The 26,824-nt window shown below is 41.4% G+C and overlaps 2 protein-coding genes across 2 annotated transcripts in view; both read right to left on the bottom strand.

The window, feature by feature from the left end:
- The window catches only part of LOC134612107 (olfactory receptor 6F1-like), a 30,313-nt gene extending 15,820 nt beyond the window's left edge, over positions 1–14,493 (bottom strand). Inside the window, exon 1 of the mRNA XM_063456484.1 lies at positions 14,414–14,493. The gene's annotated coding sequence lies outside the window, so the exon portion shown is untranslated. The remainder of the gene's footprint in view (positions 1–14,413) is intronic.
- Positions 14,494–21,655: 7,162 nt separating this feature from the next.
- On the bottom strand, positions 21,656–22,591 carry LOC134612106 (olfactory receptor 11L1-like). Its single transcript, XM_063456483.1, has one exon. The coding sequence runs from the start codon at positions 22,589–22,591 to the stop codon at positions 21,656–21,658; it is 936 nt and encodes a 311-aa protein (XP_063312553.1).
- Between the last annotated feature and the right edge of the window lie 4,233 nt (positions 22,592–26,824).

Raw genomic sequence — 26,824 nt, 5'->3', positions numbered from 1 at the left:
CTACTTGGATAAAATGAGTAAAATAAATAAATAAATAAGGAAGCAACCATAACTACTATTTGGCATAATAGGATCGTAATGTTAAAACAATTTAATCTGAGATAAATTATGCATATGAGAAAACTTCAGTAAGGCCTATTGGTGACAGTGTTTTCAGTTTATATATCCAGAAGCTCTCCCTTTGGAGAAGCTTTTTCTCAAGGTCACCCTTTCTAGGACCAAGTGACACTTTTTTTATGCCACAGAAGCAAAGTCCATCTGATGAACTGCCGTGACAAAGTTTAAGATGCTTTGAGATTGGAGTGTCTACTGAAGTCTCCTTGGGTTAACAGAATTGCCATGTTCGCGCATCCTGAATTTGAAGGCACGAATAGTTTTTCCCACATACAATTTATTACACAAGCAAGTCAGTAGGTGTAGTAATCAGACTGATTGACAGTTGAAAAAGTTTTTGGTGGTAAATTCATGGGTGTTAGTTGAGTCTGATAATGTCTTAGATGGTCTTCTTATAAATTGACATGCTTTGCACCCGCCACATACTGATGCATCTAATAGTATCCGAAGGGGATATGTCTAGTAGATCATTTGGATATCCCTTCTTTCTGGACTGGGCCCTCAGCGTCATTGCTTTCTGCTTGAATTCATCCAAAGTAGACTAATTGCGTCCAAGGCGCAAATATTGTCCCACTGTGATACCTTTCTTGAGGGCTGGTGGATGATAACTATCACAATTCAGAAGACATGGTAGACGTGGGTTTCCAAAAGAGTGTGGTTAATAGGTGTCCTACAGTGTCAATTGTAATTGTGATGTCAAGGAAATTGATATTTTTTCACCTATTATGGGGGGAAATCTTAGATTGAAGTTATCATGGTTAAGTGTGTCCACAAATTCATTAAATAGATGGAACCCAGGATTGCTAGGGTGATAATCAGTGATATTGATAGACGCTGGTTGTCAATATGGATGACTACTTCGAGAACACAGCCAATACACATGAGATACTGGTATATAACAGAGATCACTGCCATTCTATTGTTTTCCTCCCTGACAAAGGTGCATGTAGTTCTGCACTGAAACGCGTGTCTGGCATTCTTGCTTTTTGTTTTATCACTTGGGACTTTATTTTTCATTAATGGTTAGCATGTTGCTCTGATTGTTCACTTACTTTGATTTTTACTTCTGATCTTTCCTACTATGTCTGTCTAGCAAGCTTAACATGGAGAGAGGCTTTTATACCTATTTGTCCACCTGGCCACCCAACAGGCTTTATTTGACTCATTTAAATAACCCTTCTTGCCGCATACAGGCTGACATTACCTTGACTGTTCCATTTGGTGATATGTATACTGACTACATAGCCTCTCTTTCCTCGCAGCAATCAATTGTTCTCACAGGGGCTGACGTGTGTTTGTATGTAGAGCCATATTTAACCCCTTAAGACCGCAGCCAAATGTACAAGTTGTGATCAAAACGTAAACAAAACCTGGCATTTGCGCTAAATGTCTGTCCAACCGTAATTCACCTCTTTCATATTAAATGCACCCACACTTATTATATATCATTTTATTCAGGGGAAACAGGGCTTTCATTTAACATCAAATATTTAGGTATGGAACATAATTTAATATGAATAAAATATACAAAAATGGGAGAAAATAAGATTATTATTTTTTTTTCTTAGTTCTACGTGACTTTTTAACTGAATGTCAAAATATTGTTTGCTTTCACTGCAAAAAAATACACATATTTGTATTTAGCGATCTCATATGTAAAACAGTACCCCCTATGTACAGGTTTCATGGTGTTTTGGGAAGTTACAGGGTCAAATATAGCGTGTTACATTTTTCAGTTTTTTCACATTGAAATTCACCAGATTGGTTATGTTGCCTTTGAGACCATAGGGTAGCCAAGGAATAAGAATTACCCACATAATGGCATACCATTTACAAAAGAAGTCAACCCAAGGTATTGCAAATGGGGTATGTTGAGTCTTTTTTAGTAGCCACTTGGTCACAAACACTGGCCAAATTAGTGTTAATATTTGAAAATGCAAAAAACTAATTTAATTGCCAATTTTGGCCAGTGTTTGTGACCAAGTGGCTACTAAAAAGGACTGAACATACCCCATTTGCAATACCTTGAGTTGTCTACTACTGCAAATGGTATGCCATCATGGGGGTAATTTTCATTCCTGGGCTACCGTTCGGTCTCAAAGGCAACATAACCAACCTGGCGAATTTTAATGTGAAAAAAACTGAAACGCAAGCCTTATATTTGACTCTAACTTTTGAAAACACCATAAAACCTGTACATGAGGGTACTGTTATACTCGAGGACTTTGCTGAACAAAAATATTAGTGTTTCAAAACAGTAAAACAACAATTATATCGTCAGTGTAAGTGCCATTTGTGTGTGAAAAATGCAAAAAATGTCACTGACGATATCGTCGTTGTAATACATGTTACTGTTTTGAAACACTAATATTTGTGTTCAGCGAAGTCTTCCGAGTAAAACAGTAACCCCCATGTACAGGTTTTATGGTGTCTTGGAAACTTACAGGGTTAAATATAGTGCTAGCAAATTAAATTCCCTGAACTTTCGGCCTGGGTTGTCAGGCAGGTCCTGCAAATTGTAATTAATAAAATGACCTAATTATGTAAAATTATTACATAAATATATACATAGAATTAAGTTTTTTTTTACCATCCTGATGAAAGCCCAAATATGGGGCTGAAACGTTGATTTGATTAATTTTGAACATTAAAAGTTAAGTTTTAGTGATATTTACAAGTCCCTGAGTGCGGTCATTCTCTGTTTTTCTATGCTATTTGCCTGACCAGCACCGGGCACATTATTTACCTGTTCCAGGAGTGCAAGCAATTTTGTATTTTATGTGTATATATATATGTATATCATTTTTTTTTATTATTTTCATTTATATATAGGTATATATATAGTGATATATACATATATACTTATGTATATAGATATATATATATTATTTTGTTCTATATGTATTTTGATATCTATATATATTAATTTTAAAATACAGTTAGAACGAAATTACACATGTATATATATGTTTTATTTATTTATTTTTTATATTTTTATTATATATAATTATATATATAATAAAAATTGTAGATTATACTAGCTTTAGCGTAACTATAATCTTAATTTTATTAATGACAGGAGGCGAATATTTGCTTAAGTCTCTCTTTACTAGAACTCCACAGCAGCACATTAACAGAGAGATAAACACCAAAGACAAAAACATAAGGTATCTATATAAGGCTCCTCCTAAGCCACCATTTCCTCTTTCACGCTGCGACAACGTAACGTACACAATGACAATAACTAAATAAAGAAAAATTCACAACATAACGATGAATGTCATCTGGAAAAACTTTGGATAATGGATGAACTTGATCTTTATCCTGCCAAACGGCCGATCCTATGAACTGAAGTCGAACCATTAAACTGAAACGAAATAAACAGAATCGAAAACACTGATTAGTGAATGAAATGTACTGATAAAACATAAATCCCACGATCCAGATAGAATAAAGACACGAAATCCATACTAATGACCGTCAATACAGTATAACATGCACTTCCCACAACATCACCCCAGACTAACCAACCTAGCCCAGATAATCAGACAAATCAACAGAAATACAATCCATCCAAAACAAGGGGGGGAAGAAATCAAATTGGGTGGGAAATATTCGCCTCCTGTCATTAATAAAATTAAGATTATAGTTACACTAAAGCTAGTATAATCTACAATTTTATAGCATGACAGGAGGCTTCATATTTGCTGTTTTAACGCTCCGACAGCAAAGCAAAAGAAGCATGTTCCGACGGTCTAAAGTAAAATAGGCGAAAAAACTCTACACGGGACCCGTCCGCCGAACGCAAAATGTCCTGAAGGGAAGCGCTCGCCAAAAAAGCTCCGGAAGCTGCGGCGCCCCTAACCAAAAGCGCTCCGAAGGTCGCATCCACGCCCGCCGGAGCCAAAAGACATCTTATCCATCGCGCCAGTGCCTTCGCTACACGAAGCTTAGGCGAGTCCTAGAAGTAAGGGCATGATACAACCGTCGAATCCGACTTGGTACGTCTAAGCACCTTGACGGACACCCCCTCTGGAGAAAAACGAGAAAGCGCTGACATCGAAGGCCCGGACATCCGAAACACGTCTGAACGAGACCAGACACAACAAGAGGGCAAATTTCGCTGAAAGCTGGCGAAGAGAAATGTCCTGGTTATCAGGCCAATTCCCGAAAGAACGCCAAAACCAAACGCACGTCCCAGAGGGAAGAATACTTGGGCGCCGGAGGGCGCACCAGTCTCATTCCACGCAGGAGCCTGCAGACTAGCGGATCCTGGACGATGGGGAAAAACCCGAAGCGGGACAAGTGCCGTCGAGATAGCTGATCTAACCACGATAACCAAGCGATATGACCGACCCAGGTCAAAGACAAGAGACAAGAAATTCAGCACGCTAGATACAGGACCCGTAAAGGGATCGGTATCCCGTTCCAAGCACCAGCGAAACCAGGAGCTCCATGTTGAGAGATAACACCTCTAGTGCTCGAAACCGAGTGGTTGATGTATTGCACCGCCGAACCATTGTCCATCCGAAGGAGCACGCATCAGTCCGACAGATGCTTCGCCAGGCTCCGAATTGCCAACGAACCTGCAATCAACCCCAGGCAATTGATGCGGGATTCCGATCTATTGTCTGACCACGGGCCCCCCGTGGACCTCGTCGTGCACGAGGCACCCCAGTCCCAAAGACTCGCATCCGACTCCTACACGAGATCCAGGGTCATCCCGAATATCGCCTTGCTTTTCCAGGCGGATATATGCAGGAGGCACCAGCTCAATCCGGCCTGCACCTCCGAGGCCAAGGAGATCATCTGGTCCTAAGAGGGTCTCTTGCGTAGAGAGTGCGCCTTCAGCCGCTGCATGGCCCTGTAATGTAGTGGGCCCGGGTAGAACGCCTGTATCGAGGCCAAGAGGAGACCCACCACGCGAGCCAACCTCCGGAGGGGAGTTCGGTCTTGTCGAAAACACGTCTGATCTCCTTCCGAATGGTCGTTATCTTCGCCACAGGCAGGCGGTGAATGCCGTCTTGCGCAACGACTACGAAACCCAAGAATTCCACCGTCTGCGCAGGCTCCAAGGCCGATTTCTTCAGAATGACCACGAACCCCCAGCATTCCAACGAGGAAAACGCAGAGCGCGTCCGAAATCTGAGCCCGGTGGGGTCCTCGCAAAGATAAGCAAGTCGTCCAGATAGACGATGCAGCATACGGCCTCTGCTCTGAATTGGGTGACCACCGGTTTCAGGAGCTTGGTGAAGCACCAAGGGGCCGAGCTGAGGCCGAAGGGGAGGCATGGGAATTGGTACGGAGAGTCTCTCCATACGAATCAGAGGGGACTGCGACAGGCCCCGTCCACCGGGATGGAGAGGTAAGCGTCTTCTAGGTCCAGTCTCGCGACCCAGTCTACTGGCCAGAGAAGGCATCGAAGAAGGTGAATGCCCTCCATCTCGAAGTGGTTGTATACCACGAAGGCATTCATTTCTCCTAAATTGATCACTGGACGGAATTCTACAGACTTCTCCCTTACCAGGAGAAAATCGAGCTGACGAAACCCCCCAAAATCCAGGACCTGTAGGACCGCGCCTTTGGCTAGCGGAGCTCGAACTTCCACCTCCAACAAGGGCTGTTGGCCTCTTGTGATGACTGGGATCCTCGGGCGTCCAACCTGTGTAGGGGAAGAGTGGAAGTCTGTGACATAACTCCGCACTGTCCCAAGGACCCATACGTCTGAAGGTAACCGTGGGCGGAAGACCCTCCCGATCGAAGACTTCGCTTATCCCGGGAGGTAAACAGAATAACCTGTTTCTGCAGTTCCTCAACGAAAGGCTCCCTGAACAGCAGACCTTTAGCCAGGGGACCCACATCTTCGGCTCCCAAATCTGACAGCTTGTTGTCCATATGGAAGAGTGCCGTCTTCCTGGGTTCCGTGCAAAGGGCCACAGTGGCATTGCCCAGCAGGCAAATTGAACGAAGTGCCCAGTCCCTCATGGTGGCTGGGTCCAGAGCCCTACCTTCTGTGAAGGCCTCGTCTGTTAGGGCCAACATCCGGGGTAACCGCCACCCTGTCCAGCAGTACCGGTCTGGGGCATTCCGCCCGCAGCTTCTTGCAGGCCTTACTTCCAAGGGGTCTACGGACCCAGTAGCGCACGAATTGTGCCAAGTGGTCGGGCAGTGACTAGTCCGAGGACCTGGGGCGTCGGATAGATTGAGGCTCTAACAGAGGTTCTCCAGTAGTGCCCAAAAGGGTATCGTCCCCCAACATTGTCGTGGAGGCCCTAGTCGGTGGCGCGTCTTCCTCTTCCCTACGTCCACCGGGACCCTCGCCAAGGTCCGCAACCCAAACATCTTCTCCATCTGAGGGAGGCTGGTCTGCCCGCCACACATCCAGCGCGGCCAAGGTGGAGGGGGGGGGTTTAGGAGGCCTCCTCCCCTGCGCCCGATAGGCGGTGGCGCCTGGCCGGCGAGGTTGTCAACCTCAAACCACGTCACTTCGCCGGAGTCTTGCCCGTCCGGGAGCGTGGTTCAGGGTCTTCACCCTTTCAATAGCGCGTTGCCTGCTCTCGCACCTGAGAGTCTGACTCATCCGAGTCTTCTGCCAACTGAGGGGTTCCACACACACCCCTGTCCGTATGTGGTTGAGGGAGGGTCCTAGCCAGGGCTTTTTCAACAGATGGTCACAGCCGCATTAAGTAAAGCCTGCAAATTCTGCTCCTGTGCAGAGGCGTCCATAAAGTCTGAGTCTATGATACTTGATACCTACGAAGCTAGAAAACAGGTATCATTAGCAGTCAAAAGGGGCAGCACCCCTAGTGTTGGCAGAGGCAAGTAATAATGCATGCAGGCTCAACAAACCGTTATCCAGGGTATGGAGCCACCAGTCCAATAGCATGCATAGTATGGCACAGACAAAGCAGGCCAATCATGGGGCACAGACAAAGCAGGCCAATCAAGGGGCACAGACAAAGCAGGCCAATCAAGGGGCACAGACAAAGCAGGCCAATTATAAAGGCACAGACAAGGCAGGCCAGTATAAGGGTACGGGCGGTACCGACCCAGAGGTATAATGCAGGCGGAAACCTAGATCCTTTTAGACATGTAGTAGAATCTTGACTATTAGGGTGCAGGGTAGAGACGAAGCTGGGTCCTTATAGGCAAGGTTCTTCAAGATAGCGAAACACTTTAGTTTTTATATGGTTGTGCCTAATCCATTAGGCCACAAAATACGAGTGCCATGCTCAACCACCCAGATGGGGCCTGAACCCACAATCCCTGGCTTTTGACGCCAGTGCTACCTCCATCAGGCAACCGAGGCTTGATCAGAGCAGTCCTAGTTCAATAAGTGGGTAAGGACACCAGGCAGGGACTCCTGCAGGAGGCACGCAGTGCCATGTGGAAGTCAGGAGAACCAGTCAACCGTAAAACCATGTTCATAGAAAAACATGCAGGGCAAACACACATGCAAAGAATCGAAAACTAAAGTCTATTGCTAGTTACTTGGGGAGGTGAGGGGGATTGAATCTGCGACCCTCATATATGGGGCATAATTTATGATGCAAGGGCTCACAGAGCTGCCTCACATGGACAGAAAAGAAAGCTGTCACCAAAAAATACGCACCCCCAAACAGCCCAGGAGATGGGGAAACACACCGGACCAGCTAGTCACTGTACCTTTAATAAGGCAGTGACGCGCGCGGCTAACACAGAGGAGAGCCGCGCACCCACTGCCCGACCACGCGGTCGCGGGGAAGGTGACCGGGAGCGGAGGAGGCTCCCGCGGCAAATGAGTAGATCCCTGCTCCGTCCCCACTCTGATAACAGTGTTAGCGAGTGAGCGGGGACGCGGGCAGGGTAAAGAACAAAACGGGGATTCCCGCTCGGCGGACGAAGCAGGCGGGCGGGAATCAAAGGCAACACACGAGGGACCGCAGGAGTCTTTCTCCGCGGTCCCGGCGGTCGGCACGGGGAGCGGTCGGAAGACCGCTTCTCGGCGACCACCACGGCCAATAAGCCAGAGGAAACAGAACAAACAATAAAGCCAACAGGGTAAAACAAAACTCCCAAGGAGAAAACAGGCACAAAGAAATAAACACATGGTAAACTACCAGTAATCTGTATAAATAAACACATGGTAAACTACCAGTAATCTGTATAAATAAACACATGGTAAACTATCAGTAATCTGTATAAATAAACACATGTAATCTATCAGTAATCTGTATAACTAAACACATGGCAATCTGTCAGTAATCTGTATAACTAAACACATGGCAATCTGTCAGTAATCTGTATAACTAAACACATGGCAATCTGTCAGTAATCTGTATAACTAAACACATGGCAAACTGTCAGTAATCTGTATAACTAAACACATGGCAAACTGTCAGTAATCTGTACAACTAAACACATGGCAAACTGTCAGTAATCTGTACAACTAAACACATGGCAAACTGTCAGTAATCTGTATAACTAAACACATGGCAAACTGTCAGTAATCTGTATAACTAAACACATGGCAAACTACCAGTAATCTGTATAAATAAACACATGGCAAACTGTCAGTAATCTGTATAACTAAACACATGGCAAACTGTCAGTAATCTGTATAACTAAACACATGGCAAACTGTCAGTAATCTGTATAACTAAACACATGGCAAACTGTCAGTAATCTGTACAACTAAACACATGGCAAACTGTCAGTAATCTGTATAACTAAACACATGGCAATCTGTCAGTAATCTGTACAACTAAACACATGGCAATCTGTCAATAATCTGTATAACTAAACACATGGCAAACTGTCAGTAATCTGTATAACTAAACACATGGCAAACTGTCAGTAATCTGTATAACTAAACACATGGCAAACTGTCAGTAATCTGTATAACTAAACACATGGCAAACTGTCAGTAATCTGTATAACTAAACACATGGCAAACTGTCAGTAATCTGTATAACTAAACACATGGCAAACTGTCAGTAATCTGTATAACTAAACACATGGCAAACTGTCAGTAATCTGTATAACTAAACACATGGCAAACTGTCAGTAATCTGTATAACTAAACACATGGCAAACTGTCAGTAATCTGTATAACTAAACACATGGCAAACTGTCAGTAATCTGTATAACTAAACACATGGCAAACTGTCAGTAATCTGTATAACTAAACACATGGCAAACTGTCAGTAATCTGTATAACTAAACACATGGCAAACTGTCAGTAATCTGTATAACTAAACACATGGCAAACTACCAGTAATCTGTATAAATAAACACATGGCAAACTGTCAGTAATCTGTATAAATAAACACATGAAAAAAACTATCAGTATTGTAAAGGAAACATTCACCAAATAAAATAAAAGAGCCAGAAAGGCACATAAATCTCACAACCAAGCATAGTTCATAACAATCATAAATAAATCACACTAAATCCCAAAGCCACCCACAAGAAGCAGGAGGCAGAGGTACTCTGACCTGTACTGATGCAGAGCAGCAAAGAAAGAGGAAATGGTGGCTTAGGAGGAGCCTTATATAGATACCTTATGTTTTTGTCTTTGGTGTTTATCTCTCTGTTAATGTGCTGCTGTGGAGTTCTAGTAAAGAGAGACTTAAGCAAATATGAAGCCTCCTGTCATGCTATAAAATTATATATATATATATTTAATCAATATCATTGTACGTGTATTTTGATATTAATATATATATATATATAATTATGTATATATTAATAATAAAATACACTTAGTGTATGTGTATGTGTGTATATGTGTGTATATACATTTAGATCATATATATAATAAATGTATATATGATCTAAGTATATTTATTTATTTTTACACTGTTATAATGGTTTTTATTTCCAGACAGCAGGGGGAGTACCTGTCATTACAGGCACTCCCCCTGCTGGCAATGCCTTGGACGGCTATGCCGTCCATGTGATCACGAGGTCCTCCCAAGGACCTCGCGATCACATGGCCCACGGGGGCCAAAGAGGACGGAGGGGGACTCTCTGGGCTCCCAGGTAAGTCCCCATACCATGATCGCCGGCGTGGGATCGCCGGCGACCAGGTAAGTACATAAGATCGCAGGGCGTTCTATGCCGCCCTGCAGCGTTTAGAGCCATCAAAATAGGAACGGCATAGAATGCCCTGCAGTCTTAAGGGGTTAATAAAGCTCCTTTTTATGGTGATACCAGCCTTGTGAGACTTTGTACAAGAGGTATAAGAGGTTTACCGTACAAGGTGGTTATTGTATTTTATTTATTTTTTTCTTTTAATACTGTACTGCTGAATCTCAGAGGACATTTACTTCGTTACAGGTTAATTACTTTATATTTATAGTTAGCAATACTACTATCCATATCTCCAGGAAGCTATGTATGTTCTCTTGTGGTGAACCTGCATGCTCTGTTTTGTTTTGCCTTTCTTGATTGGTATACAGCATTGAAAATAAGTTAAATGTTTTGTGAATAGGAAGTCTAGTGTATCCAATCTGGTCAGGGCCGTCTTTAACGCGGGGCAAACGGGGCAGCTGCCCCGGGCCCTTTTACCTCCGGGGGCCCAAGGCAGCTGCCACGTGGGCCCCGCTGCCCTCAACAACTTTCTCCCCCCAGCCCTCCACCCATAGGCCCCCAGTGCATGCTGTGGCCCTTTAACAGCACGACCGGGCCCCTTTGCTTTTTGGCAGCATGAGAGGAAGTGACTGCCGTGAGTCACTTCCTCCCAGAGAGAGCCGCGCGGGAGTGACCACACCAGGGAAGTAGAGAGGAGGAAGGCTGGTCCAGACTGCCAGTCTGCAACCCCCAACAACCTCAGCCACCACTCTGGCCACCAGGGAAGCAATCCTTCAAGGTAGGAAACGGGAGTAGACTTAAAAGAGGTTCAGACTTAAAAGGTAGACTTAAGTCTTAAGAGGTAGACTTAAAAGAGGTGAGAAGAGGTTCACATTTTTCTTGTCTGTAGTCATTCAGGTGTTTGTCATCTGCTGGTTCCCTTTCTTTTTTACATACACCTCTCTGCTATATGTACGAGCTGTTCATCCCTGATAATTTTTCTTCTGGTTTGGATACTGTAACAGCTCTTTGAACCCAGTGATGTACACCATATTTAATCAGGATTCCATTTAAAAAGATTTTATGTAAAGGGGAGAGAAGAAGGATTGTGTAGTGCTGGGGGAAGAACATTTGCACCATGTAAATGTATTTTTTTGTACCATGCACTAAGACCAATATTCCTAATATAATCCTCCTATATTCAGTTTATAAACAAGTCACTATTAACCCTGTATGTACCAGGTGTCTGTGAAAAGCATTTCACACTCTCTGACACTCAAGTTAAGAGTTAAAACAAATATAAATGCTATTTTATTACTGAAGCAAAATTCTCTACCAGTTCTGGCAAGCATCTCATGATCATTCATATATATTTCTTAGAGCAAGTCATTTATTGTTTTAATAATATTGCCATTTTATTGCAGTATTTGCAACATATAAGCATCACAAATCACTTTGGGGTATTTTCACTAAACAGTGAATTTCACTGAAAAGCTAATATGCAAATGTTCAGTCTGAAATATTCAAGATGGGATTATGTGTAAATTGGAATATGCTATATTTGGGGCCAAAACGTTTAAAGAATTAAAGAATTCTCTGTTTTTAATTCACTGCTTAGGATATAGATCACAATGTATTTGCTCTTCCGTTAAAGTTCTACATACATTTTTATTTTATTTTTTTTCATTTTGAAAGTAGATATCCTTTTCTCCATACAAGCAAAGTATTTACTGATAGTTGCTTTAACCCTTCGAGTGTCAGTGTGCTCGCTGCACAATAACAAGCAGTGCACAAATAGTTAACATGTTTCTTTGTCACTTTGTGGTTAAGAGAAGGCCTGGTGAAACATTGCCTGGCAGGAACGTTTAGGGTATGTAATGGGTAAACTTAGTTGCAGTGGCTTCCAGCACTGAACAGGTTAATAAAAATGGTGCAAAACAGCAGCATGGATTTCAGTTCAGATAATAAAAAGTGCAGATTAAACAGCAAAACAACACATTGTCCACCCCTAGGCTTGGCATGGGAGTCTGCAATGCAAAGGGGAAATCTGGTGGCAACTAAACATTAGCTCTATGCGTGTTTTGAAATACGTTGGGCATGCCTCTGGCACTCAAGGGGTTAACTCAGGTTTACAAAATGTCTCTCTAACCATTTCCAGTATTAAATGCAGAGCTATATGTTGCACTTAAAGGGCCACATGCTGTAAGGGACCCTCAAACAACCATAAGCATCCCAAAAAAAGTTTGGATTGCAGCTTCCTTGATATTAACCCCTTAAGGACCAAACTTCTGGAATAAAAGGGAATCATGACATGTTACACACGTAATGTGTCCTTAAGGGGTTAAAGGGACACTATAGTCACCCAGACCACTTCAGCTCAATGAAGTGTTCTGGGTGCCAGGTCCCCCAGGTTTTAACCCTTCAGATGCAAACATAGCAGTTTCAATCTGCTATGTTTACATTTGGGGTTAAGCCAGTGGCTGTTTTCCGGACAACTACTAGAGGCGCATCTGCGACGCTGGAGGCAAATTTTGCCTCCATCGCACAGAGCGTCCATAGGAAAGCATTGAGAAATGCTTTCCTATGGACACTTTGAATGTGCGCGCATTCAGCTCCAGTGACGTTGGACGGGAAAGCTGACGTCGGACGGAAGGAGATGTCACCAGTGCCGAGGGAGCCCGGCACTGGATTAAGGTAAGTGGCTGAAGGCGTTTTAACCCCTTCATCGCCACGGGAAGGGGATCCTGAGGGTGGGGGCACCCTCAGGGCACTATAGTGTCAGGAAAACCGCTTTGTTTTCCTGACACTATAGTGATCTTTTAAGTATCCACAAGATCTTGGGGACGCACATTAAGGAGGCCCACCGGGTTGCCCATGCAGTAAGGGCCACCCGGGGGGCGTTTGTAGGAAGCAGGGAGTAGATTTAAAAGTGTGAATCTGTCAGTATGTCTGTGTTTCTGTCTGTCAGTATGTCTGTGTGTCTGTCTGTGTGTCTCAGTATGTCTGACAGTGTATGTGTGTCAGTATCTCAGTATGTCTGTCAGTGTATGTCTTTGTGTGTGTGTGTTAGGATGTCTGTCAGGTTGTGTGTGTCAGAATGACTGTCAGACGTGTTTGTGTCTGTGTGTGTCAACATGCCTCTCAGTATATATGTGTGTGTGTCAGTATGTCTGTCCGTGTGTATGTCTGTGTAAGTATGTATGTGAGAAGTGCAATTGCATGCCAGGGAGTGGGGGTGCCCATGGGGCCCAAGAAAATGCCTTGCCCGTGGGGCCCAAGAAAATGTTTTGCCCAGGGTCCTAGTGATATTAAAGATGGCCCTGAATCTGGTAATGAAGTCTGTTGGCTGTGCTTGGTAAAGAGTAACTGTTACTAATGTGGATATCAAACTTTGTAATGAAACATTTAAAATCACGTATAACTTGTGCTAACAATTTTTTTTACATGCATTGCTCTGTTTTTACTAATACTAGTAAGTACTAGTAAGCACAGCCTTGGCACAAATTCAAATGTGGGGGGAAACAGAAACATTGTTTCATTTGTTGTTTTTTTTGTTTGTTTGTTTTTTAAACATGTTTTCGCTATACTGATTGCAAAGTGCAATGGACAGAGCTTGCAACACTGACAGGGAATAACCCAGTTGCAGGTTAAAGATTTGTGGATTTCTGCATTTATTTATTTTTTCACACCTGACAAATAGATTTTTTTTTTTTTTTTTAGAATTATAAAGAATAAGTAAACATAGTATTAAACATACTGGAATGTGATGGATCCCCTATAAATATATACACTTGCTACATTTACTTTTGGTATATGCTGTTATACCACTGGCACTACCGCAAGTAGACCAGACGAGCATTCTATTTATTTAATGCCTCCTTCACTTTGAGTCCTTAGTATGCTTCCAGGGAACATTTTTTAAAAAGGGAAAGTTTTGAAATTACTCGTATGCCATGTTGGTCAAACAATGATAATTTTGAGTATATATTGGTTATTCCTCAAATAAGAACAAGTCAAGCTAAGACTGGTGAAAATAAAATATAAGTACCCAAAGTTTTGTTTTCAAAATTTAAGCAGTCACTTGCAGAGTTAAATGACAAATGTTTACAAAAAGCGAGTCCATTTCATTTACCCACTCGCAATATGTGTTACTGTGTGAGCTGCAAAGGTGCTAAAATCTGCTTTAACAAATATGCTCAAAAGTGATATTAAGAATTTAAACATTTAAAGAGTGCCGTTATCTCACCTTTGAATCGTATATTTCAAATTTCAATGTTTTTCCTTCTATACAAAATTCCGGCTTGGGCAATGCGCGTGGTAGTTGATACGAATAAACTCGACTTACAGTCATCATTACTGACATTTATATGATCAGTCAGACTCTGCTGGGACTAAAGTCTCTTGGTGCCTGAATGCACCTGAGGCCTCTTAGGGCATTCTCATTGTGATATTAGCACACTTAAAATGACATCAAGGGAGATAATTTAGCTTTACTGCTGTTTAACTAGACTGTCCAACTCAAAAATTCTGCGGCCTCTGAAATTCCATCTCCCTGAACCATGAAATTCATAATCAGCTCCAATTTAGAGAACACTAAAACTAACAAATAAAAAAAAAAAAAGATTTCTAAATTACATTCTTGTAGTAGTTATGCTGCCGGTGTACCCTGCTATCATGACCAGGTAAGATGCTAATATGTATGTGACTGGTTAATCTATTTCATCTGGAAATCTATTCATAAATAGGGCTATACATAGGACACAAGGTCACACATTTAGGCTGGAAGAAAGGAGATTTCATCTAAGGCAAAGAAAAGGTTTTTTTGTTTTTTGTTTTCTGTTTTTACAGTAAGAGCAATAAGGATATGGAATTATATGCCTGAAGAGGTGGTTTTATCAGAGTCCATACAGATGTTTACACTGCAATTGGATAAATACTTGCAAAAACATAAAATACAGGGATATAATTTCTAATTAGTGGGGTAATAGCTGCTTGATCCAAGTAGACATCTGACTGCTATTTTGGGGGTCAAGAAGGATTTTTTTTCTAGTTTCCTGCAAAATTTGGAAGTGCTTCAGTTTTTTTTTTTGCCTTCTTTTGGATCAACAGCAAAAACATATGTGAGGAAGGCTGAACTTGATGGACGCAAGTCTCTTTTCAGCTATGTAACACTTTACTTGAGTCCATTGGTATTTCCTCTCTTATTGATAAAATTTAAGCACACATTCTCATTCTGCTTCGGTTAAGTCAATTTTGTATGTTGTTGATTTTTTAAGCAGTGCCAGCTCTCCTTGCCTGTTTACTCATGTCTCTCTACTCTCATTTGCATGACATATTTTTGTGTCATAATTATTCAGTACTACCTGCAGTCCATACAGTCCATCACATTCATGTGATTTAAAGTTATTTATATCTTAACTGTTCCATAGGGGCAGGCAGAGCAGTCACCTGACAGTTCTTGTTACAAAAAGAAAAAAAAAATATTGTGATTATGATTATGTTTTTAGTTATCTTAACATTATCATTAGCTTTGTTAATGGCTATAGACAGTGGCAGAACTAATTCAAAAAGAGCCCTGGTGCAAGAAAGTTTTTTGGGCCCCCTCTAGTGTGGCAAAAAGGTAGATTCTCATCTGTCACCCAACTCCCATGATGCTCTGCCAGCTGAGGATCTATATGTGGCGAGAGTAACCTCACCACTGGCTTTTAGAGGAGCAGGTTTGCCAGCCTCCTGCCCTGTGACTATGGCCCCTGTAATAAACTGTTGGTGAAGCGGCACTTTGAACTCCCAATGCGGTTCGAAGCATTCAAACACGTGGCGGTGGCCATCTTAAGCTGCAAGCACAATGAGTGGTGTTTGGTCGTCAAGTACATGGAACTCAAATTGGACACTTGATGGCGTGAACACCGCTGGACACATACCTTTCACTGATGTTTGGCTATTCAAATGGGAATCGAACAGTGTTCGGTAAGAATAAACTCCCGAACGAGAGACATAGACTGAGACTACTCCCGAAGCTATACATTCGGTATTTTATATGCTACTTTGAATCCCCGAAGTAGACTGACCACACAGCCTGATTTCCTGGAATTCTTTTCGGACAGTAATTCTGTGTGAATTGCATAAAAGGCCAGTGTGGCTACCAATAAATGAGTTCCTACTTACCCTCAACATAGAGTCTCATCTCATGTGTGGAGGGAACGGCTGTATCTACTCTGGGGATTGCTATATCACTATACTCCCCTGGGATTATAATCACTAGCTCTTATAAGAGCTGTTCCTGCTAAACTCTCTTGAGTAGGAGAGGTTGACCCACTGGAAGCTGGATCCTAGTGTTTGGTCCAGGGTGGGTGGAGCACGGCGAGTTCCCAGCCAAGCTGTAAAGCTGGACGTGGGGACTACGGTGCTAATGGTGTCTGGTGGAGTGATTGGAGTCCTCGGTGAGCTCTAGGAGAGTCTATTGGTGGAGGCACTTGGTTGGGGTGCCAGGCGGTCAGTCACACTACAATTTGCCCATCCTTGCACGTTACAATGCAGCCGCCCTTCCCATGTGTTTCCTATTAAGGGTTAATAATATATAGGGGTGTATATAAAAAATACCCCTTTCTGTCTCAGTAGAGATCTTTGCCAGAAGCTCAAGGAAGCAAGGTGAATGGTTAGAGTTATAATATATAAAGAAGTCAATAATGCATGCAAAGGAGCAATTAGATGGGCTAAATTTATAAAATGAGAAAGTGATAGCCAAAGAGAGCAAAACCAACCTCCCATTGTTTTTTAAGTACATAAATTGTAAAAAAAAAAAACTAATTTTGAAAGTATCGGGTAGGTACACTGAAAACAGAGATTAATGTGTTAGTTAATGAAGGCCAGGAAAAGGTAGAAAGTGTAAATGACTATTTCTCGTCAGTATATATTGAGGAACCTATAGTAAGATATATGCAAGTGAATTCTGCAAACACCTGCAGAAAATTGTGATTGGATGACTCAAGACAAGATGCTGCAGCAGCTAAAGAAAATTAATGTAAACAAAGCTCCAGGGCCTGATGGTATTCAGTCATGAGTACTTAATGAGCTAAGTGTGGAAATACGTGAACTTCTGTTTTTAATCTTTCAGAATTATTTTCTTTCAGGATTTGTACTGGAGGATTGGAGAAAGGCTGATGAGGTTCCTACATTAAAAAAAGGGTTCAACATCTTTGCCTGGAATGTCTACACTTGTGAACTTCTGTGGTTGGGGAAATACTTGATTGGTTATTAAGTGATGATATTCAGGAATTTGATGGGAAGAACATTGTTATTTGCAAAAAAATAGCATGGGTTTATGACACATAGGTCATGCTAACTTAATTGCATATGATGAAGAAGTAAGTAGAAATAGAGATTAGGGTGTTGCAGTGGATGTGATGTACTTGAACTTTGCCAAGGTGTTCTATACGGTTCCTCACAATAGGTTAATGTTCAGACTAAAATATATCGGTTTAGATGAAAATTCTTGTTCTTGGGTAGAACATTAGCGTAAAGATAGAGTACAGACAGTTGTCATTAATGGTAAATGTTTGAGCTCGACAAAAGTAGTAATTGATGTCCCTCAGGATTCTGTTAACACATTTATAAATTATCTTGGAATAGGCATTGCAAGTCATGTTTCACTGTTTGCATATGACTCAAAACTCTGTAATGTAATACAATATGAGCAGGATATTTTCTCAATGCAAAAATATTTAGATAGATTTTGCAGGATTAGGCATTAAAATGGTAGATTAAATTGAATGTAGATAAATGCAAAGTTATGCACTTCAGGTTAGAATGCACAAGCAACTTACACCCTCTACTAAAGGGCAGCACTTTACTCTCTCCTCCAGCTCTGATTCACTTCCACCTTATTTGATTGCTATTTCCTGTCCTAATGTGTTTTATACTCCACCCCCTATAGACTGTAAGCTTGTTTGAGCAGGCTCCTCTTCAACCTATTGTTCCTGTAAGTTTTCTTGTAATTGTCCTATTTATAGTTAAATGCCCCTCTCATAATATTGTAAAGTGCTACAGTATCTGTTGGCGCTATATAAATGGCGGTTATAATAATAATAATTAGTGATAACACACAAAAAGGATTTAGGAATTGTTAGACAACAAGTTAGGCAACAATGTTCAATGGCAAACAGCATTTGCTAAGGCCAGTAAGGTATTGTCATATATATCAAGGTGCATTAATTCTCGGAATAAAAATATAATCTTGCCTCCTTATGAATCAATGGTAAGACCACACTTTGAATATGCTGAGCAATTTTGGACACTTGTTCTAAAGAAGTATATTCTGGCACTAGAAAAAATGCAGAACCAGGCTACAAAATTATTAAAAGGAATGAAACCATTTAGTTATGAAGAAAGGTCAACACATTAAAATCTCTTTAGTTTGAAAAAATGCACCTCAGAGGGGATATGATAGCATTATACAAATATATTCGGGCCCAATACAAACCAATGTCTGGAAATCTAATAAGAAACAAGCCTATACATAGGACATGAGGTCACACATTTAGGCTGGAAGAAATTGGATTTAGTCTAATGCAAAGGAGAGGGTTTTTTTTACAGTAAGAACAATGAGGATCTGGAATTCTCTGCCTTAAGAGTATGTACAGATGTTTAAACAGCAAATGGATAAATCCTACCAAAAACATTCCATTCATATAATTTTTAATTTGTGGAATAATGGTTTCTTGGTCCAAGAAGAAATCTGACTGCCATTGGGGTCAAGAAGGAAATTTTTTTTTGTAGTTTGTTGCAAAATTGGAAAGTGCATCAAGCTGTTTTTTTTGCCTTTTTTTTTTTTTGGTCAACAGCAAAAACAGATGTAAGTTTGAATTTGATGAATGCAAGTCTCTTCTCAGCCTATGTAACTATGCGACTATCTAAAATATGGAAGTTCATCAGGAGGAAGAGAGTCCGCAACTCCCATGATTTTCATTTTATTATTCTATGATCTACCCAGAGGGTGAGATTAGAATGTGATGCTTGCAGTTGTTGACCTGTTTTCCCCAATACTGTCAAACCCTGTTGAAGTTCCAGGACATCCTCTTCAGAAGCCAGTACAGGAGGTGTTACTGTTTGACCCTCTGCCTTCACCATGGCAACGTAAGTAGCGAACAGTTTTTGAATGGTAGCAAATAAATTGTGGCTATTCTGTTTGGTAGCTGGAGTTGCACAATATGGTACTGCTAGAACCTTGGTAGTGGTGACTGGTGTAAAGAGAGGTAAGGCACGGTCCGCTTAGCTGTCATCTGATGGAGAAATGTAGAATCTGCTGGGAATGCCACCTTGGTGCATCGTGCACAGTGCAGCATCATGCCAATATGGCACATCTCTTTACCAGTAGACGGTTGAGGCTTTTGAGATCTGAGTCACAGCTCTGCGCCAGTGCAAGTACAAGTGTCTGAGATAAAATGTGAGGTGCTTTTAATCATCAACCAGTGATTTAATAACCTATATAGCAAAACCAATGATACTTAAGGGTTATTTACTGAAGTGAGAATTCAAAGTTGTAACGGATCACCTGGCACCCCGACTGGGCACCTCCGTTGACGGACACCTTCCTAGCTGACGCCAAGGACCATAAGCAACTCACCGGACACCACAACCACCGCAGACTCCACAACCGCTGTAGCTTAACTGGAGTCTCGCCGTCTTCCTTCCACCCAGCCTCTGTCTTCCAGAACCGTGTGGGAAAGACCTCTCCTCCAGGAGAGCGTATCAGCAAGAGCTTTGAAAAGAGCTAAGTGATTAGAGCTCCGGGGAGTATACAAAGTATAGCAATCCCCAGTGTGAATATAGCAGTTCCCTACAATAACGAGACAAGGCTACATATTGAGGGTTAAAGGACCACTATAGGCACTCAGACCACTTCAGCTTAATGAAGTGGTCTGGGTGCCAGGTCCATCTAGGATTAACCCTGCTTGCTGTAAACATAGCAGTTTCAGAGAAACTGCTATGTTTACAAATGGGTTAATCCAGCCTCTAGTGGCTGTCTCATTGACAGCCGCTAGAGGTGCTTCCGCACTTCTCACTGTGATTTTCACAGTGAGAAGACGCCAGTCTATAGGAAAGCATTGAGAATGCTTTCCTATGGACTGGCTGAATGCATGTGCATTCAACCGGTGAAGTCAGAAGAGGGAGGAGAGAAGGAGAGAACCTCCAGCGCCGGACACCCGGCGAGTATTTTACCTCCTTCCTCCCCCTTCAGCCCGGCGGGAGTGGGACCCTGAGGGTGGGGGCACCCTCAGGGCACTATAGTTCCAGTAAAACAAGTTTGTTTTCCTGGCTCTATAGTGGTCCTCTAAGCAGGAACAGAACAGAAGGGTTTATTGTCTCTTTTATATAAGTTTTCCCACAAGGTTACCACCCATGTGGACCTTATGGAACACAGGACACAAAGTTACAAAGCCAATCAAAACACTCTTGAACAGTTAGGCACTCCCAGATATTGCACACAAACCCTCCCCTCTGCCTGTGATACAATTACCAAGCACAATGGACTAACTCAATTACCCACAGGCAGAAAACACAAATTTTTCACAAAACACCCCAAAACACCACATATCCTCACAACATCCTACATCCCTGGATAGCCCTGATCTGGGTGAACCACATATCCAAAAAATCACCCAGATCAGAGCAGGGGTTCAAAGGTTTTATGGAAGTCTCTTTTGACCGACTGCAAGGATGGCTTTCATGCCCAAAATAGTTCCACAGATTTAGGCTGTGCAGCCGGTCTATCTTCTCCTCTATCCTGGAGATAATTGGCTTAAGTGGCTGTGGTAACTTCATTATCTCCAGGTACAGGAAGTCAAAAACTGTTACAAAAACCACATAAAATACATAACTCTTAAAATACAATGTTTAACCTATATGTCCAACATATCCCCAGATAGCTTGGATCTGAGTGCTCAATATGTCCGAAAAGCACTCAGATCTCACAAATACATTTGGATCGCTATGGGGTTAAACAATAGCAAGGACTGATGAGAGATTGAGGAGGGACAAAGCAGCCAGTTTAAACTGGTCTGGCAGTGTCCCAGGGACAACGCCGTGCTGGAGAAACAATGGACAGGAAAAAGGGGGAGGGGAAGAGGCACATTTCCCCATGGATTTAAAGGGACAGAAAAAGTGTTTTGAAATCCAATAAGCCCAATTCTCACTTTAGTGAATAACATTGATAACCACTACTGGTTATTGTAGCTGTTATGGTGCAAATAGTTTTTATGTACCATTTCCCCACTGGACGGTTAATATGAAAGCTCACTAGACATTTTTTAAATTACTAAATGCAAACTCTTTCTTGTGTATTTGCTTTACAATTTTTTATTACCTTTGTTGTGGATATTGTTATGTATGTATTCATTTTAATCCATGTACTTCAAAATGCAGTATAACCAATTCCTTGATGCTCAAATACGCTAAGGAACAATATCAATATATTAAGTGAGATGGATACTCATGATAATATGAATCTCTTTAACACCCTTCTAACTGATATTTTCATTTCTTTGTTTCTCAAACTGTAGATAATAGGATTTAGACCTGGAGTGACCACAGTATAGAAAATGGATACACATTTCTTTAAATCAGATGAGTAATTGGAATGAGGGCGAACATACATAAATATCATAGTACCATAATAGATTAATACTACAGTAAGGTGAGCTCCACAGGTGGAGAATGTTCTATTCCTGCCATTGGCTGAAGCAATGCGTAATATAGAAATGACAATGAAAACATAGGATATTAGTGTTAGCATTAAAGAGCCAAACAGAACCAGGAGAGACAGAATAAAGATAGAGATTTCTGTATTATTAGTGTTACTGCAAGAGAGCTCTAACAAAGGTGGAATATCACAGAAAAAGTGGTTGATTTGTCGAGACTGACAGAACTGTAACTGTGAAATAAGCAGAACTGGAATCAGTCCGGTCAGAACTCCAGTTGTCCAAGAACCAGTGACTAGCTGAAAACAGGTTTTGGTGTCCATTAGCAAGGAATAATGCAGAGGTTTGCAGATGGCCATGTAGCGGTCATATGCCATGACTAATAGAAAGTAGCACTCAGAGGCCCCAAATGTAACAAAGAAAAATAATTGAGTCATACACCCTGAAAAAGATATATTGTTGTTCTTTACTAAGAGATTGGTTAACAACTTTGGAACAATAGTTGCTGTGTACCAGATCTCCAAGAAAGAGAGGTTGGTAAGGAAAAAGTACATTGGTGTATGAAGAGCTCTCTCTAGCCACACCACAGTTAAAATTATTAGATTTCCAATGATGGTTGCTAAAAAAATAAGAAAGAAAGCAACAAAGAGAGGGATGTCAAGATCCGGAATGTTTAACAGTCCAAGAATCACAAAATCTTTATTATTGGTTTGGTTGGAAAAATGCATGGTATAAATGGTGATAATGTCCAGAATCCATCAGAAAGGTTTCTGCGCAGAGAAAGTAATTGAGAAAACAGTAAGTAGTGTACCAGTTTCAATAATGAAGTATTCTTTAATTGTTCATAATTAAAATATTCTTTAATCAAAAATTCATATGACCGTGCATAGACTATTGATATTGTCTATTTTATAACTACAGCTAATAAAAGAGCCAGAAAACATGCATTGGTCTAACTTAATTGTTATCAGTCTGTGATAAATATTTTTTGTTATCATCACTAAGAGAGTTTTTTCTTTTAATATTTTTAAAATGTTCTGTATTTTTACGCATTATTTAGAAATGACTTATTTGCAGGCTAGTAGGTCACAAGCAACCCTTAAATATAGTCAACTCCAACAGCTGGTCGATTTTCATGGCTAAAAATTATGACTGCATTCCTTGGTCCAGCCCTGCCTTTATCGTTAACACACTATTCACATCTACCTTTACTGATACTATCCTCTATATAGTGTTTACTATTTTGAAACCTAGACATACATCAAGAAAAAGTAATTCTATCAGGCTATACATGATTTACACACCACCTTTACATGTCACCTGCAATCATTTGAGCAAGTTCCATTCAGTGTTTCCAAACCTAATTACACAGGTATTTATTTAAAACTATATACACTATGCTTATAGATAATTAAATTGACAGCCATTTTAACAATTAGTACATGATGGCAACAAGCACAGTAAGAACCCAATAAGCCCAAAGATTTTTAATATATTACTAATCTTAATTATTAAAAGCTATTAACCACTTTCATTCTGTCCCTCTAAACCTCTGGAGATGGACAACAACAGACACCTCTTCTTCCACAGTAGAACTTGACCTTGACCTGTAAAGGTCATACTTCTAACTACAAGGAAGGATTTAGAAGTGTACAATGTACAGGGCTGATTCCTGGTATAGCTGCACTAATTGTATGGGGGCATTACAATCCAATATCATTCTTGTTCTGTTTCTAAAATATAGAACCAGATTCCTTTGAAATACCTGTAAGTCGAGTGCTTCGACACACCTACTGTTTCTACTGTTTCTATGTCAATATTTCAAGATAAGGAGTGTCATAAGAATAAACAAAATTTAAAAAGAAAAATACATTTTAAAAACTATGCCTTTGATTTGTAGATATTGCCAAATAACAGCCTGTACAAAATGCAACGAGACTAGTTGTAAACAGAGATACCTGGTTAATGAAAGGGTTACATAATGTACATGTTTAAAAATAAATATTTTGAAGGGTGGGTATGAATTGTAGACTTGTGAAAAAAAAAAATTCTTCTGGCTTGTCTGAAACGGATGTATTTTAATATACACCCAAATTAATGAAATCGATTGAGATTTACCAGTGAATAAGCCTCCCCAAGTAAATCAGGGACAGATAGATTAGTATGGTTGTGGATAAAAAGGAATTGGATTAAGATGAAATGAGCGAAACACATTTTTTGCACAAGTCTAATTGATTGTATTAACCAACCTACTATGTCTATGGGGTGCATTAGTAATATGTAGGGAAAAACATAACAAATTAAAAAAAAAAAACTCCTAACTTTGCAAATAACTTTAATAATATATGAGAGATTAAGTGCAGGACATAAATAAATGTCTATTAAGAAAAAGATAAAAAGCCTTCAAGCTAAAGTATGCATAATATCTACAATTACCAGTAATTATATCTACAAATAGAAGCATTAATTGAAATATGTACGATATAAGAGGATAAAGGCATTTGATTCCACAATGACAGCATATGTCCTAGAAAAAAATCGGTTCTAGTACTGCTTAGGAGCATCACAGATGATATATAGAGCGATAAGTTTTTGTTTAATAGATTGCAAGCTATACATTACCAGTTGAAAGGTTTAGAGAAGACTTTAACTAAGTGAAACTGTTTCTCTGTAGAAAAACGCTGATGTGAGATGTATAGCCTGACAGAGGGCTGCTAAGAATGACTGTGATATATCACCATTCTGCTCAGCCTTCTGATACAACTCAACACTATTCCCCGAAGATCATGGACAAATCCCCATCTGCATGATTAGTAAAGAGCCACATCTCAGACCCTTTAATTCTGCTAAATAAGACATCAGAGTAAAACACCACATGCTCCCATGAGGCAGCACTCCACCTTTACACATGCTTACTCATAAAACTCTGAATTTGTATATATATATATATATATATATATATATATATATATATATATATACATATTATCGTTACATAGATAATATTTTCATAATTTGGACAGATGGAGAAGAAAGGCTTATAGACTTCCATAAATCATTCAGTTCATTCCACCCGTCAATAAACCTTAAAATGAACTTTTTAAATCATGGTGTGAGTTTCTTGGACTGCACAATAACTGTCACCAATGGCACTCTTCATTCGTCTGTATATAGAAAACCCACAGACAGGTACAACTACCGCCACAATTCCAGCTTCTATCCCAATCACACTGAACAAGGTATTATCTACAGGGCCGGCGTGTCCATAAGGCGGCACAGGCGGCCGCCTTAGGGCGCACCGGCCCGGGGGCGCACCGGCCCGGGGGCGCAAATGTCCAGGTGACCGGCAGGAGGGAAGCGCACAGCTCTCCTCTCCTGCTGGTCACTTCTTGTAGCGTGGCCGAGCGCCAAGCTGCAGTGCCGTAGACTGTGTGGAGGGGGCGGGGATATGAACACGTCATATCCCTGCTCCCTCTGTAGCACACAGTGCAGCTGGCACCCAGCAGGGGCGGAGCTACCGCCGGCCCCCTCACGTCAGCATGGGAGGAAGTCCTCCCAAGAAGACAGCAGAGAGGAGGGGGGCTGGGCAGGACCAGCTCCAACTCCCAACTACCTCAGGCAGCACTCTGGATCCCAGGTAAGCCACCCTCCTGAACCTGTCAGTGTGTGTGTGTGTGTATGTCTGTCTGTGTGTGTGTGTGTATGTCTGTCAGTGTGTGTGTGTGTGTATGTCTGTCTGTGTGTGTGTTTATGTCTGTCAGTGTGTGTGTGTATGTCTGTCAGTGTGTGTGTGTATGTCTGTCAGTGTGTGTGTGTGTGTGTGTGTGTGTGCATGTCTGTCTGTCAGTGTGTGTGTGTGTCTGTCAGTGTGTGTATGTCTGTCAGTGTGTGTATGTCTGTCAGTGTGTGTGTGTCTGTCAGTGTGTATATGTCTGTCAGTGTGTGTGTGTGTGTCTGTCAGTGTGTGTGTATGTCTGTCTGTCAGTGTGTGTGTGTCTGTCTGTGTGTGTGTCTGTCTGTGTGTGTGTATGTCTGTCAGTGTGTGTGTGTATGTCTGTCAGTGTGTGTGTGTCTGTCAGTGTGTGTGTGTGTATGTCTGTGTGTGTGTGTGTATGTCTGTCAGTGTGTGTGTGTATGTCTGTCAGTGTGTGTGTGTGTGTGTGTATGTCTGTCTGTCAGTGTGTGTGTGTGTATGTCTGTCTGTCAGTGTGTGTATGTCTGTCAGTGTGTGTGTGTGTGTGTATGTCTGTCAGTGTGTGTGTGTGTATGTCTGTCAGTGTGTGTGTGTGTATGTCTCTGTCAGTGTGTGTGTGTATATGTCTGTCTGTCAGTGTGTGTGTGTGTCTCTGTCAGTGTGTGTGTATGTCTGTCAGTCTGTGTGTGTGTCTGTCAGTCTGTGTGTGTGTGTGTATGTCTGTCTGTCAGTGTGTGTGTATGTCTGTCTGTCAGTGTGTGTGTGTATGTCTGTCAGTCTGTGTGTGTGTGTCTGTCAGTCTGTGTGTGTGTATGTCTGTCTGTCAGTGTGTGTATGTCTATGTCAGTGTGTGTGTGTGTATGTCTGTCAGTGTGTGTGTGTGTGTGTGTGTGTGTGTATGTCTGTCAGTGTGTGTGTGTATATATGTCTGTCTGTCAGTGTGTGTGTATGTGTATTTCTGTCAGTGTGTGTGTGTGTATGTCTGACAGTGTGTGTGTGTGTATGTCAGTGTGTGTGTACGTCTGTCAGTGTGTGTGTGTGTGTGTGTATATGTCTGTCTGTCAGTGTGTGTGTGTATGAATGTCAGTGTGTGTGTGTGTATGTCTGTCTGTATCATTGTGTATGTATGTCTCTATATGCCTCTCTGTTTCTTTATGTCTGTGTCTGTATTTCTGTGTGTGCCTGTGTCTGTATGAATGTATGCCTGTGTTTGTACGACAATGTACCTGTATGTGTAGATTGTATGACTGTGTTTGTTTGATTGTGT

Source organism: Pelobates fuscus, chromosome 5 (assembly GCF_036172605.1).
Source record: "Pelobates fuscus isolate aPelFus1 chromosome 5, aPelFus1.pri, whole genome shotgun sequence".
In the NCBI taxonomy this organism is placed as follows: Eukaryota; Metazoa; Chordata; class Amphibia; order Anura; family Pelobatidae; genus Pelobates; species Pelobates fuscus.
This window is presented reverse-complemented; position numbering and strand designations above follow the sequence as displayed.

Coding starts and splice junctions, on each gene's coding strand:
- LOC134612106 (XM_063456483.1), bottom strand. CDS start 22,591: ATGCATTTTTCCAACCAAACCAATAATAAAGATTTTGTGATTCTTGGA.